General features: G+C 40.4%; 3 protein-coding genes across 6 annotated transcripts in view; 1 reads left to right on the forward strand and 2 right to left on the reverse strand.

The window, feature by feature from the left end:
• Positions 1 to 5,296, reverse strand: part of LOC118414776 (short transient receptor potential channel 3-like) — a 26,054-nt gene extending 20,758 nt beyond the window's left edge. Inside the window, exons 1-6 of the mRNA XM_035819011.1 lie at positions 5,168 to 5,296; positions 4,480 to 4,547; positions 2,735 to 2,949; positions 1,514 to 1,619; positions 718 to 944; positions 132 to 250 (exon numbers count right to left, since the gene is read on the reverse strand). Of these exons, the coding sequence (XP_035674904.1) occupies positions 132 to 250; positions 718 to 944; positions 1,514 to 1,619; positions 2,735 to 2,949; positions 4,480 to 4,547; positions 5,168 to 5,274 (842 nt within the window). The 5' untranslated portion in view covers positions 5,275 to 5,296. The remainder of the gene's footprint in view (positions 1 to 131; positions 251 to 717; positions 945 to 1,513; positions 1,620 to 2,734; positions 2,950 to 4,479; positions 4,548 to 5,167) is intronic.
• Positions 5,297 to 8,179: 2,883 nt separating this feature from the next.
• LOC118414942 lies at positions 8,180 to 11,651 on the reverse strand. The gene is made up of 6 exons (XM_035819281.1): positions 11,532 to 11,651; positions 10,728 to 11,133; positions 9,990 to 10,083; positions 9,475 to 9,641; positions 8,811 to 9,141; positions 8,180 to 8,530 (listed from the first exon to the last, which is right to left on the reverse strand). The coding sequence occupies exons 1-5, from the start codon at positions 11,609 to 11,611 to the stop codon at positions 8,845 to 8,847; spliced, it is 1,044 nt and encodes a 347-aa protein (XP_035675174.1). The 5' UTR covers positions 11,612 to 11,651; the 3' UTR covers positions 8,180 to 8,530; positions 8,811 to 8,844.
• Positions 11,652 to 11,833: 182 nt separating this feature from the next.
• The window catches only part of LOC118413858 (RRP12-like protein), a 31,797-nt gene continuing 30,831 nt past the window's right edge, over positions 11,834 to 12,799 (forward strand). For all 4 annotated transcript variants that reach the window (XM_035817439.1, XM_035817442.1, XM_035817441.1 and 1 more), the window contains exon 1: positions 11,834 to 12,034. In XM_035817439.1, the coding sequence (XP_035673332.1) occupies positions 11,902 to 12,034 (133 nt within the window). In that variant the 5' untranslated portion in view covers positions 11,834 to 11,901. The remainder of the gene's footprint in view (positions 12,035 to 12,799) is intronic.

Raw genomic sequence — 12,799 nt, forward strand, 5'->3', positions numbered from 1 at the left:
TGGTAGACATTCATACATTTATTATCACGACCCAAATTTAAGTTGTGCACCTTGTATTGCTTGGTGTGGCTAAGAACGTATTGATCGCCACTTGTATGGATAAAAAGCAGTCATGGGGTCAATCTACTTACCAGGACAACATTTCGATGATCTTCTGTCGGGCATCCTCCCCTTTTCTGACAGCCAGCTGCAGGGCTGTACAATCAGCTGCTGTCCTCAGCTCCACATTTGCACCACCATTCAACAGAGACTGTAGTATCAACAACAGTTCAATTAACTCACAGGGGAAAATGTGAAAGGAACGGTGGGTACATATTGTAGTTAAATAGCTCCCAGAATGCTAAAAATATAAGACTAGAATAAATACTAACCTGAATTTCACATCATCAATCTGTAATTATGGTTTTGTCATTTCTATTGTTTTCAGCTCGACCCAAAATTGTGCCCAAAATGATATGTATCATTTTCTTATTTGTCAAATAGAAAAAAAATAAAGCATGCAAGACTTGGTCCATAAACCAACAAGTTAGGTTGGTGTGGCCCTTGACTGTACTTTTGGATACCCTTGAGCTGTTTGTATATTTCATACCCTTGTCTTGGTATACTGGGTAGGCTATCTGTAGGGTAGGCTATATCCACTATGTAGAAAAAAAAAAGGTATCTGGGTATCGATGGACATTGATTTCAAAGTACAGTATTTGATAAAAATTGTATTACCTTAACAAAGTCTGTATGCCCATCTCTTGCTGCTACGTGCAGTGCAGTGTAGCCCTTATCATCCTGCATGTCCAGTAGACTGGGACACCGGTTCAACAGCAGGTCAGCGATGGCAGAGTTCCCCTTCCTAGCAGCCTTGTGCAGCGGAGTCCTGTGCCACTCCCCATCCCCAGTCATCGTGGCATCCACACCGTAGGAGAACAGTATACCGACTGCATCGAGCTGACCTGATAACACAACCTTGAGTATGGAACGATTCACATCAAAGAAATGGTACAGACTAGTTCCCCTGCTTAGCACACAGCACTTATGAGAAAGTGTATGGGAAATCTCAAAGCATATTTCTCACCTTGCAAGTAAAAATTGGAACTGGAAGACACTTAAAGTCACCTGCATTACAGCCAATGTACTGATGATGATGATTGGAGTTGAACACACCCCACTATCAGTGGATTTACATGTACATGAAGTTTGCTACTGTGTGGCTCAAGGGCTTATAGAAATGGCTATGGACACTGCCCAGGCTACACACCAAAAGGTGGAAAGGATTTTATCTCCCTTATAAAAAAAAGCACAGAAGAGTTTTGGCCATTTCATTTGATACTTACAAAACTTTAACCTATGACTGCCACATAAAAAAATTCCTTCTAAACAGATCTACAAATGCAGCAACAGTAATACCCAAGGTATGTACACTTCAAATGTCAGGTGTTTGTTATTGAAAAGGCCTCTTATGAGGGTATCAGAAAGAATTTAGTTTATGAGTATTCATCTAATCCTGATTTAATGGTCTTACCCTGTCTGGCAGCATAGTGTAGTGGGGTCTTGCCACTCTTGTCTGCTTTATTCAGCAAATACGCTGGATCCGCCAAACTTTCCAGGATTGCAACTAGAGCTTTCACCTACATAAGAAATCAACAACACTTACTTTAATAGTCTTATGATATTAAATAAGGTTGCAACTTGATTATTGTGGCTTTTAATACAACACAAACACACCACACTCAAGCTGGCTTTGTTTCTATTCGTCCATCTATCTACCCATCCGGAATCAGGACGACTCGGACCATTACCGACTCGGCCCATCGAAAATCTGGTCAATCTGGACCACCCTCCTGGCCAACTCGGACCATCCCTATGGACCAGTTGGACTATTCCCATAGACATTGTTTGTGATTAGCCTGATTTAATCGCGCTTCTCAGGCCCGTCGTACATTGCCGCGGGGAGTTACTTCTGTCTGTGTGTCCTTCCACCCACATTGAATTTCATTCCTACAGATGGCATGGTACACTTGTGGTTCTTATGGCCCATGACACGATACAGTATAAATATGCTCTTTATTCCAGCAAAAACAACACTGATGGCTGTTTTGCACGTCCAAAAATTGAAGGGAAGGAAAAACAAACTTGAATGGATAACCACCAGAAATTCAGCACCAAGGAGAAAGCTAGGATTTTTTTTCTTTGCAGAACACTTGCAAAATTATTCCCCACATGACAAAATACATACAATGTAGTTCAGATGGTAGATGCAAAGTGCAACTATGGTTAGGGTTTGAATCCTTAGCTCGCTCTAATGTTGTTCCCTTGGGAACGCCACTTAACGTACATTTTCTCAGTCGACTCAGGTGAAAATGAGTCCCTGATAGGGATGTCCTTTCAGATGGCACATAAAGCTAGGGGCTCTGTGTTTAGGAGTCAGATCTTGAGTACATTAGAGGACCCAATACACTTATTGAAAAGAGTAGAGGCCCATCCCAGTGTGAGTGGATCAAAACCCCTATAGTAGGGTAAGACACTAGCCTGGATACCATCCTCAGTAGTGACCGTTGACTCAATATTTTTGCTTGTTAACCACAAAAGTGAAAAGTTTTAGCCAGCAGTCACTAGTACTACAGAGGATGGTACCCAGGCTAGTATGACATGGGTGATACAGACTGGAGTGTTATGCATAAAGGTGGTTTTCAAATTATGCATAAAGGAGTAAACAAACAAACAAACAAACAGGTGAGCTGACCTGTCCATCCCTGCATGCCTGGTCCAGAGGAGACATGCCTTTATTGTTCCTGGTGGTGAATGCCGGGCTGGTGGTGTACTTCAGCATGACGGTGAGTATGGGGAGGCAGTCATCGTACACCGCATGGTGAAGGGCCGTGTTTCCCTTACGGTCTCCCTTGTACATGGCTCTGCCATTCGTTTCTTCCAATATAGAGTAAATCCTTTCCAGAATTTCTGAATATCAAAACAAAACATTTTCTGATGGAGGCCTTAGTGCTGAATTTGACATTACTACAGTTTTTGGTATCTTTACATCATATCTGACTTGTGTAATTCTAAAGGCCATGAAGGACTTTTAATAAATTTATTCGAATTGCAACAGGGTCAATACAGTGTGGACACTAGGCAGCTAATAGCTGATATTAAGAGCACATAGTTATTACATAGAACATTACATTGCAAAAATGAACAAGGGTAAATACAATCAAATAATGAAGGCAAATGGATAAAGCATGTCGGATGATGTTTTGTAACCTTATGGTAAATTCTGATACTATAAAAGTCCAACTTGAGTCCAAATGAGCATTGATATCAAAGCAGCAACAGCATTCAGATATCATTTGGCTTGTATGTCAACCTAACGGCACTGAACTTTAATCCAACGCAACTTTAATCCAACACTTTTCAGAACCCATCTGTCAGTCAAAAACTAGCTCCGGTATGCAAATTATTTTGAGTGCTTTACAAAACCAGTAAGGTATACGACTTAAAACCTTGTAAGTTTGAGCTCACAAAGATCGCATGTTGCAGCGACAAGTTAATCAATCTTCCGGTATGTTTCCATGCTGATAATCAAGCCGTGGGAGGAGGGCAGCGATTGTAATTTCAAGCAACCCAACTCTTCGTCCTCACATTACACATTAATCATCACAGTAAATATAGCGAAATATTAATAAACTGTCCATCCAACACAACCAACATGACTTGAAGTGTCCCTCTTTAAAGTACAGGGCCAGGCTTTGTTACGCAAATTCAGTGGAAATCCGAACACGCGCCATTTTGAATCATATTTCAGCACGCTCCTTCACCCCTACTTTCGAAAGTGATCACATCCAAAGGCCAGTAAGACGGATCTCACTGGCGATACCAACAGCCCCACATGGGGGACGTATTGTAGGGAGTTTGTACTGTGTTTTGCGGGTATATTTTTTGGGAACCATTCACAAACAACGTATTTTGCCACCATTTGCTAACCAAACAACGGATGAAAAGTTGCATAGAACGTCATAACTGTGTAGTGGAACAGCAGAACGGATTTGCCGCTGGTTGATGTATTTTTGGGCCGTGTTTTGATCGCAGCTATCACCAGTTTACCGACATGCTGATTTGCCAATTTAACCTTGAATAAGTGCCTGCCGATTGATACAAATTTGTCGGTGTAAATATGAAATCCGTAGATAAACAGCCTTGTTATATTATTGTGTTGGATTAAAGTTCCACTGGGAATAGAATCCCAAAGGACTTGCAATCAGTTACACTGTCTTTGAAATGTTATTTTCTCGCGACACAACAGAAAGTGGCAGATCATTATGCATGTGTCAAAGCAATGGCCGGGGAAACATAGTAAACAATGCACTAAACAGTTTCCAGAATGCGCTAAAGCCCGCTTGTTTATTCATGGTTCAGTTTGGAATTTGCTGGAATGTGTTGGATTAAAGTTCAGTGCCGTTAACTGCAATAATTGAATCATATTTGGAGTAATACCTGGTCTTTGTGCTGGTTCTTGCTTGGCTGTCTGCACCATCTCCAGGAGGGTTTCTCCAGTACCAGTACTAGTGGAAGCAAGAGTACAGAATGGGTTTAGACTTAAGTATGCTGCAGTTACTTAGTTGTGAACTAATATTCTGAGCTTCATTCCACATGCATAGTGTAAGGTTAGCTGGCAAGCACACCAGCTACACAATCATGTACGCTGTTGTGTTCATTGGAACATAATGTCTGGGAAATCCAATATAATACCCTGTACTGTAGTCTGCCTGACTGTGTGTTTTCTATCATACACAAAGCATTGTTACCATATCTCGTCATTACTCACTCCAACCAATCAAATCTTGACAATTCCTAAGAAATGGGTAACGTTACATTCCTCTAGAAGAAGAGTGCATTCCTCAACCCTCAAATGCACAATCCACATACATTCCTCAGGTATCGGTACGTTCCTCCTCTCTTTTGATTCACTGAGGAATGTACCCATTTCAGAGGAATGTTCAGATTTATTCCATTAGTTGGGGTTTTAATGCTATTTTTGCCTGTGTGTCTAGAAAATTGTAAAGCATTTACTGTAGTATGGGTTATGGGGGTGAAGTCGGAAAATCTTATACACATCTGTACCTATACCCTTCCAACAGCACAACTGATTTGATGTGAGAATGAACTTGTTTGTTTATCATACCCGTTGATACTGTAGTACGACCCCACACTCAGGCCAGACGGGGTGGGGGAGGAAATCCGCGCCATGCTTCTCTCCGCACCAACCGGGTCCTGTCTCACCCCCGCCATAGTACAGCTACTGCAGTTTGTAATAAAGAATCTAAAAAAAAAAACATATTGAAAGTACAGCACACAATTTTGCGCATCAAAGTACAATGCAGTATGTGACAGTCACTTTCTAAACACCAACCAAGACCTTTCAATAATTAAAGCTCCATAATGGATTCAATAAATAATAAATCAACGTATTATCACATAATTGATACATAATATTCAGACATGTACACAAACATATCCATATGTCGCTATGTTCAATAGATGTATGGTGCACTGATATTGATTTTGCAACATATCTAGATAAATATTAGTGTATACTATTAGTGTGGTTGCGTTGAATGGCCATTTAGCTCAGCTAGCAAACACAAGATTGAGAAATCATAGTTTGATTTTTGGTATTATTGACTAGATGTTGTGTCCATGGGAAGGCAGACTTTGTACAACTTTCCTCTCTCTACCATGTGTAAAATGGATATCAGAGTTTGATTGGGGAATAGGCAATGGGAATGGACTCCAAAAGGCCATGGGAATACCCTTAACTGAAAGTTTACCTTTGATTTGTCCAAAATTGCTGGCGTTCCTCTGGTTCATTTGGTGCTAGAGTTTTGCTCCACAGAAGTAGAGTTGCTGTGTGGGCACGTTATTTGGATGCAAAAGAATATGCATGCAACACATAAATCGCTTCTAAAAGAGATTTTCATGTGTATCCTCAAGGCGGTATTACTTCCAACAAGGATCACCTGTAACTATGATACATAATGTTACAGCTACAACATGTAATGTTACATGGATGTGCACTTTCGAATTTTTATCAGTAAATTTTCTCTAAACATTTTGTAGATTATAGCAGACAAGGGGAAAACAGCAAAATCCTGAAGACCACACCTATTCAACAAATACCAAAAGTACTCCTTTTAACATCATAATTATTACATGTACAACATGTATATTATAGGAAGGCAACTCTCCAAGATTTCTCTGAAAGCACATACTACAAATACACGTCTTTGCAGATGAAATTCAAATTGTTACCTACCTGAATCACTGCTGTCCTCTACAAAAATGGAGTTCCTCTAAATGCTTCTAGTCCTTTCCCCATTTCCACATTGCTCTGTAACGGTCGGAACCGGTATATTAACCAGTACATTCTGAACAGCCAAGAGAAGAATAGATAATAGGTGATAAAAAGACTATTCGAAAGCAAAATGACTCATCAGTGTTTATGATTTGGTATCCCAGTAACTTATGACATTTATGAGGCTTCAGACAAAATGTGCAGTGTTCCCTTGGGGATGGGTAACCATAGAAACAGAGTGCAATACTGTGTAGTTACAGGCACAATAGAGGATGCAGTTGGCATCATTCAACAATAGATAATCATTTTTCATTTGTCAGTTTCTCATGGGAAGAAACGTTGGACTGTACATCAGTTAAAAGGAAATCTTCAAGATATCAACTTAACACTGTTAACTGTTAAATCCGATATGAGATGAAGAAACTTATGAAGAATCTAACATAAACTAGAAAGGCAATATTTTCGAGTTACAAAGAACAAAGACAACAATCTGTGCAATACATTTTTTACTCCAAACCTTGGATAAATAAATGATGAAAATAAAGAATACTTTCAACTCCATAAGAAATATCAATACACCAGAACATGTTTTTCCTACTTAATATACATGTGTAATTAGATGTTAGGGTAGAGATTGCAATCTGGCAGACTGTGCCATGGAGATTAGTACCAGAGTCTGTTGGTAGAGACCTCAATCATGTCCTCTACCAGTACATTTGGTAAATACTTAAACTTTACGACAGAAATTTTCCACTTCACATTTCTGCCAAACCATAATCTCTGCAACACTCAATAAATGCAACTGGTAGCAGCATGAACAGATGACAGTTGACATGTTTGTATGGTTTCACTCAAACCTATATGATGGATAGAAAGAAAAGTTGGACTTAAAATACCAACATCCATCCAGTCAGACATATTAGATTCCATTTCCCTTGGTACACGACATGAAATTGTAATAATGGTCATATCCTAGGACAGAAAGCCCAATTCTAAGCATTTCAAAAGACTAACTCAATGAATGGAACATAAATTTTCTAACAATGACATCGCTGCCTTGACAGCTACAAAGTTTACCTGTTGCTTTCTGTGCAGGTACACCACATAAATATTTCAGAAGTCAACCTTTGTATCCTCTATTGTGTTGTACAAAGTTGTAGACAGAGTGATCAATCAATATGCATAACAAAAAATACTTAGTAACAAAACAGCTGCTTCATATCAACTTTCATCTTCCTTTAATAGAAAGAGTTGCACTCTTCAGTGGTATACAATTATTGAATAAGTTCAGGCATTTTTTCTTAGTTGCACACAAACGCTCACTTCATACTGGTGTTATCATCTGCTGTTGAGAAGATTACGTCCTTTCAATGGACTAAATCTGACATATACCATTGCACTCAATTTTGCACAGTTGAATACAATTAATCTACTAAAGAAATATTTAATTGATTGACATTGCATTTGTTGAATTATAAATCATTCTGAAGAATTCATTTGTCTAAAACATGTAATGTTACATTTCTCATTTTCTCTTCTGAGATTATTCGTATGAATGCAAAAGTACAGTCCCAATCCTAATGTACATGTATGGACAACAGACATCTCTAAACCTATACAAATCCAAACTAACAGAAAAAACTGATAGAAAAACAACACAAACATTGTACAAACTATTGACCGACACCCTCACCATTACTATAATATACATTGTTCAATTGTCATTTTTACACTTAGCTATTATAATAGCTTTTTTTGTTCTACACAAAACCATTTATACACAACCTTCATAAAAAGCAACAAAGGGTTACTTCATTGTATAACGTTACAATACTAGTTACATGCTTATACAAAGTCAGCTCCAAAGAGAAAACCGAACCTCTACTAATACAAGTGTCTGTCATCTTAACACAGGTAGTCATTAAGGCCACACAAACTCAGTACCTCTTTCTTTTGATACAGAAAACTAGTGGAGCAAACATCCTTTGACAGCCCCAAATGATGCTACAGGCTTGATAGCAGCTTTTGAATGTTTTCAGTAGGCAACATTCAAAGATTTGGAAAGTTTGCCTGTTTTTCAGAACAACAAAAATAGAAAACCCTGCTTGGTAAATGTCATACAAACATCTATGAACCAGTTCCAGACTATTCTGTAGAGGGAAGTGATCAGAGGAGTGCACTGAAGCTAGAATGAAGCATTCTCCTACGCAGGGATATCTAATGGCGAAACCACCTGTCTGGATGTACCCTGCTTTCCCAACCGTCACTCTTAGTTCTTGTGGGCGTCGCCGCAAACCAGCTGTCAGCCAATCAGAGAATAGGCCTTTCAGTTTTCAAAAGGGATCTCGCATACATAAGGGTAAGCTAATCAATATCTATAAGCATGGCGGTCAGGAACTAAAGGTGACGGTTGAGAAAGCAGGATACATCCAGACAGGCGGTTTTGACATTGGATGTCCCTGAGGATGGAATGGAATGGATCCCAGGCTTAGATCCCAGCCTTACAGTTACACAGCCACGTCTGCAGCTAGCCTGCTGTAGGTAAAGCTCAAGGCACCACTCCCCGTCTCTCTCTTCTTCTTCCACACACACAGCCCCCCCACGGCCGTCAGGATCACCAGGATGATGATGACGGTTGCCGCAGTGGGCACGGCGTAGTTGACGCTGTGGGACCCGTGGTGTTTGGGATGGACTGATGGTGAGCGTGTGGTGGGGCTGACCGGACTGGTGATGTTAATTGGGATGTTACAGTTGTTTGTATTGCAGCAACACACTGTGGACAGCTTACCACTTGGACCAGTAACCTAGGAGTAAGAAATATGACAGTTGCCATTTTATGCAAGGCTTACTGATATGTATGGTCATGAGCATAAATTTGATATCTAATTTTATTCTTTCCATGCAATCAACCACTATTGTCGGCTAGCAAATTAAAGATGCTGAAGGTACTAGAAGAGTGAATGAACAGCGTAAGACTTTGAAAAGGGTCATACATTTCTAAGTGAGTTACAAATGCAGTACTTACAATCACTGAATGTTTGGTTTCATCAAGGTAAGACATACATCATGTATTCTCTTATCTTATTACCTGTATGTTTAACCTTCATTGACCTGTCACAAATGTATTTTGATCTTACATTTTTGCAGCCAGGTTCACTGAAGCCGTTTCGGACACAGACATCTCTATATTCCACCATACTACAGCTGTACTGTCCCCCAACAACTGTGCCATTCACATGGTCCAGGCTTGACACACAGAACTTGGAATCAGCTAGGCATGTTGCCTGGACAAGCCTCTTTTTACCTAAAGAGTAAAAAAACAACATTCTTGCTATCACTCATTGCTACTCTTTATCCCTATTCCTGTGGTTGAAATGTCTAAACAATGCAACTTAGGCAACAAAGGGGCTACACAGCCATAAGAGTATAGTGGTAGTCCTTAGCGATAGGTATGCTGCACAAAGTAGATCTATCTAAAGTATGCTTTCATTTTTAAATAGTCACTTCATTGTAGTTTGATTGTAGAAATGATTTTCTTTCATTTTATACATTGAAGCCCTTGATAGTTATCACTGGATTCATTTGAGACAGTTAACACATACATTGTATATACATGACCTTGTACAAAGAATGACTGTACAGCAAGTCTTACCAATCTCTCCATTGTAACAAGACTGCACTACTGGTGAATTGCAATTATCGCTATTGCAACAGTACAGGGTACCACTCTCTCCGTGCCAGGTGACCTAACCAAGAAGCAAAAAGGCAGAAGTTAGTCATATGGAAATTCCAAATTTAAGAGACATGAGCTTTAGGTTCAATGCCTAAACATTTGAATGTCAAGTTTCACAAAAAACAATAGTCTCAGGACACAAACCTCCTGGAAGTAATAATTATGGAGTTTGTGGTGTAGGCTAATTTGAGTGTTTGACAACCCCTTTACCAGTAAGAACAATTTCCTGTTCCTCGGAGGTACATGTAGGTATTCATTGTAATACTAGGCAGCAACCAAATCACCATAGTAAATCAGACCTATTACTGATGATGGTGTCTGATTATAGACATTGAAACATTGGAAGTAAGTACTCCCTGGTTGTGCTTAAAAAACCTTACTATATGGACAGTAGCTTATTGACCCCGGCTTATCGGTATATAACACAGGCTACCATTTCATTGGCAAGCAAACAGAAGATCTAAAACTATCCAGAGCCTAACTTCTGCTTGGACAGTAGCTATTGGAGGTCACACTCTAACTCAGGTCATTGACTTCCTACATGGAGTGACAATTAAGTGAAGACAGTTGTATATACCCCAGTAGTGAAGGTACATACATGAATATGCTAAGATGTATTATTAAAAGCTTTAAAATCAATTAAAGACAACACAACACCTTGTGATCAAATGTTCCAGTCTTCCCTTGGCACAGGTTGTCAGTGTCACACCCATACTTAACCTTCCACTCTACAGCTTTCCCAAACTTTAGACTACCCGAAGTTTTCTGGACCGCAAACCTAAGACACATCTGAGCGTCAGCGGGCGCTCTTGTAGACAGAGGCGGTGTCGGTTGGTTTGTAGTGGTGGGTGACGTAGGCACTTTCTTGGTTGTAGACTGGACAGCTGGTGCTGCTGTTGTGTGTGATGGTTCTGTGACATTCGGTTCTACCGAAGATGTCGGACTGAGGGAGGTGGAGAGCGGGCTGTCTCGCTTTTCCCGAACGTCACACTGCTTCACCACGGGAAAGTCTGGATTGTCTGTACCATCCTCAATTATGCCCTTGTAACAAGAAGTAGCACCTCTGCAATGGGAATTTAGTAATGTTAACATTACATGTAAACTTTATTTATCTTCACTTCTTGATATGCTTCATAAGTTAACGTTAAATGTTAACATGTAGATTTTCTCAGAGTTGAACCCTGAGGTTTGATGACAATATCATAATACCTACAGGAGTTCCTGTAGGAAATATGTCAAGTGTAAAACAGGTGAATATCTAACTCTCTAGGGTCAAGTTATAAAACTATTGATTGCCTTCAAGAGGAGTTATCACTTTCAGGTGATGATCAGATCCTAAGAACCCCCCCCCCCCCCCCCCCCTCCAATATATAACTCCCGAATAATATTGTGTGGCCCCTTCTTTGAAATCACTAGCGCTCAAAATGGATTATTTCATGTGTCAGTAAATTAAGACCTCACCCTTGAGAAGAAAAGTGAAGCGTAATCAATAATATCATCCCCCAACTTCCGTGTTTACAGCTGACAGACGCCATGATCATGTTTCTGCTTCCTCCATCCCTCAACTAACGTAACACTGGCGGTGTATTCGCACCAAAATTCAAACGTTTGCACAAATAAGAAATAAATCAATCCAAGTTATTTGTGTGGAAAAACCATTTGGTAGATTCATTTTTAATATCAATTTTGATTTTGAATTTTCTTTGTTTCTAATCATTTTGGCACTATATTTGTAGAAGTAACGAATAGTGTGCTATGTTTACAGGTAATCAAAGTTGCACATGTGCATGTGCTGACTCGATCCAAAGTTGGGTCACGTACGCTCACAAATATGACCAAAATTAAACGTCTAAAGGCCGGAAAAGGCAAGCGATGGAGGAAAGGACAGAGCAGCAGCTCCAATCCAGACGTGAAGAGTCACCGAGCGGCTGCACGGAACAGATTTTTCAACTACGATAACCAAGGTACGACACGGTGTGGCGGGGTGGGAGGGGGGCGAAGCGTAGCAGACGCCTCGGAATTTCTGGAACATCGGCAATTTTTCTTGCGTCACTCAAACTAGACAGTGATGCTCATGCCGACATGTATGCATGTATCAGCGATGCATATAGTCGTAATATGCTATATATAAACAGATACAAAGTAGTTGTAGACCTAGGTTCTTACGTGTGGGTGGGTGGGTATGGGTGGTGGTGGGGGATTTAATTTCAACTGCTCATAAGATAGTACAGCAGTATGCAAGGGGAATTTATGAGGATTTCGGTGTTCTCGACACACCCAATATAGAGGGTCTGCATGGGGGGGTCATAACGCTTAACGGTAAATTCAGGAGGCCCGGTAACGCTTAACGGTAAATTCAGGAGGCCTGGTAACGCTTAACGGTAAATTCAGGAGGGTTTACAAAGCATACCTGTAGTGATTGACGCGCAGTCCTATTCGTACAACGCTAGATCAGGGTGTCTCAATGGGTGAAAATATCTGACTATTATAAATGACATTGTGAGAAGGAAAAGGTGCCCAGAACCCGGGTGAATGACAGGGACAATGTCCGCTGCGTCATTGATATTTGCTTCCCAAGGGGCAGTGTTCTCGCTACACAGACGGCGACAGTAAATTTCCTATGGGGGGGGGGGGGGAGATATGATCTTGCAGACAAAATTTTCAGCACATGGAGCGAAAAAGGCGCGACGCATCCTAGGGGGTCCGGGGTTATGCTCCCCGGGAAAATT

This window comes from Branchiostoma floridae, chromosome 4, assembly GCF_000003815.2.
Source record: "Branchiostoma floridae strain S238N-H82 chromosome 4, Bfl_VNyyK, whole genome shotgun sequence".
NCBI lineage: Eukaryota > Metazoa > Chordata > Leptocardii > Amphioxiformes > Branchiostomatidae > Branchiostoma > Branchiostoma floridae.

Excerpts from the sequence above, each read along its gene's own strand:
- LOC118414942 (XM_035819281.1), bottom strand. The coding sequence starts at position 11,611 with ATGATCATGGCGTCTGTCAGCTGTAAACACGGAAGTTGGGGGATGATA. Across the intron at positions 11,134-11,531 it reads CTTCACTTTTCTTCTCAAGG|AGGTGCTACTTCTTGTTACA; the intron begins GTGAGGTCTTAA and ends TTCCCATTGCAG. Across the intron at positions 9,142-9,474 it reads GTGAACCTGGCTGCAAAAAT|GTTACTGGTCCAAGTGGTAA; the intron begins GTAAGATCAAAA and ends TCTTACTCCTAG.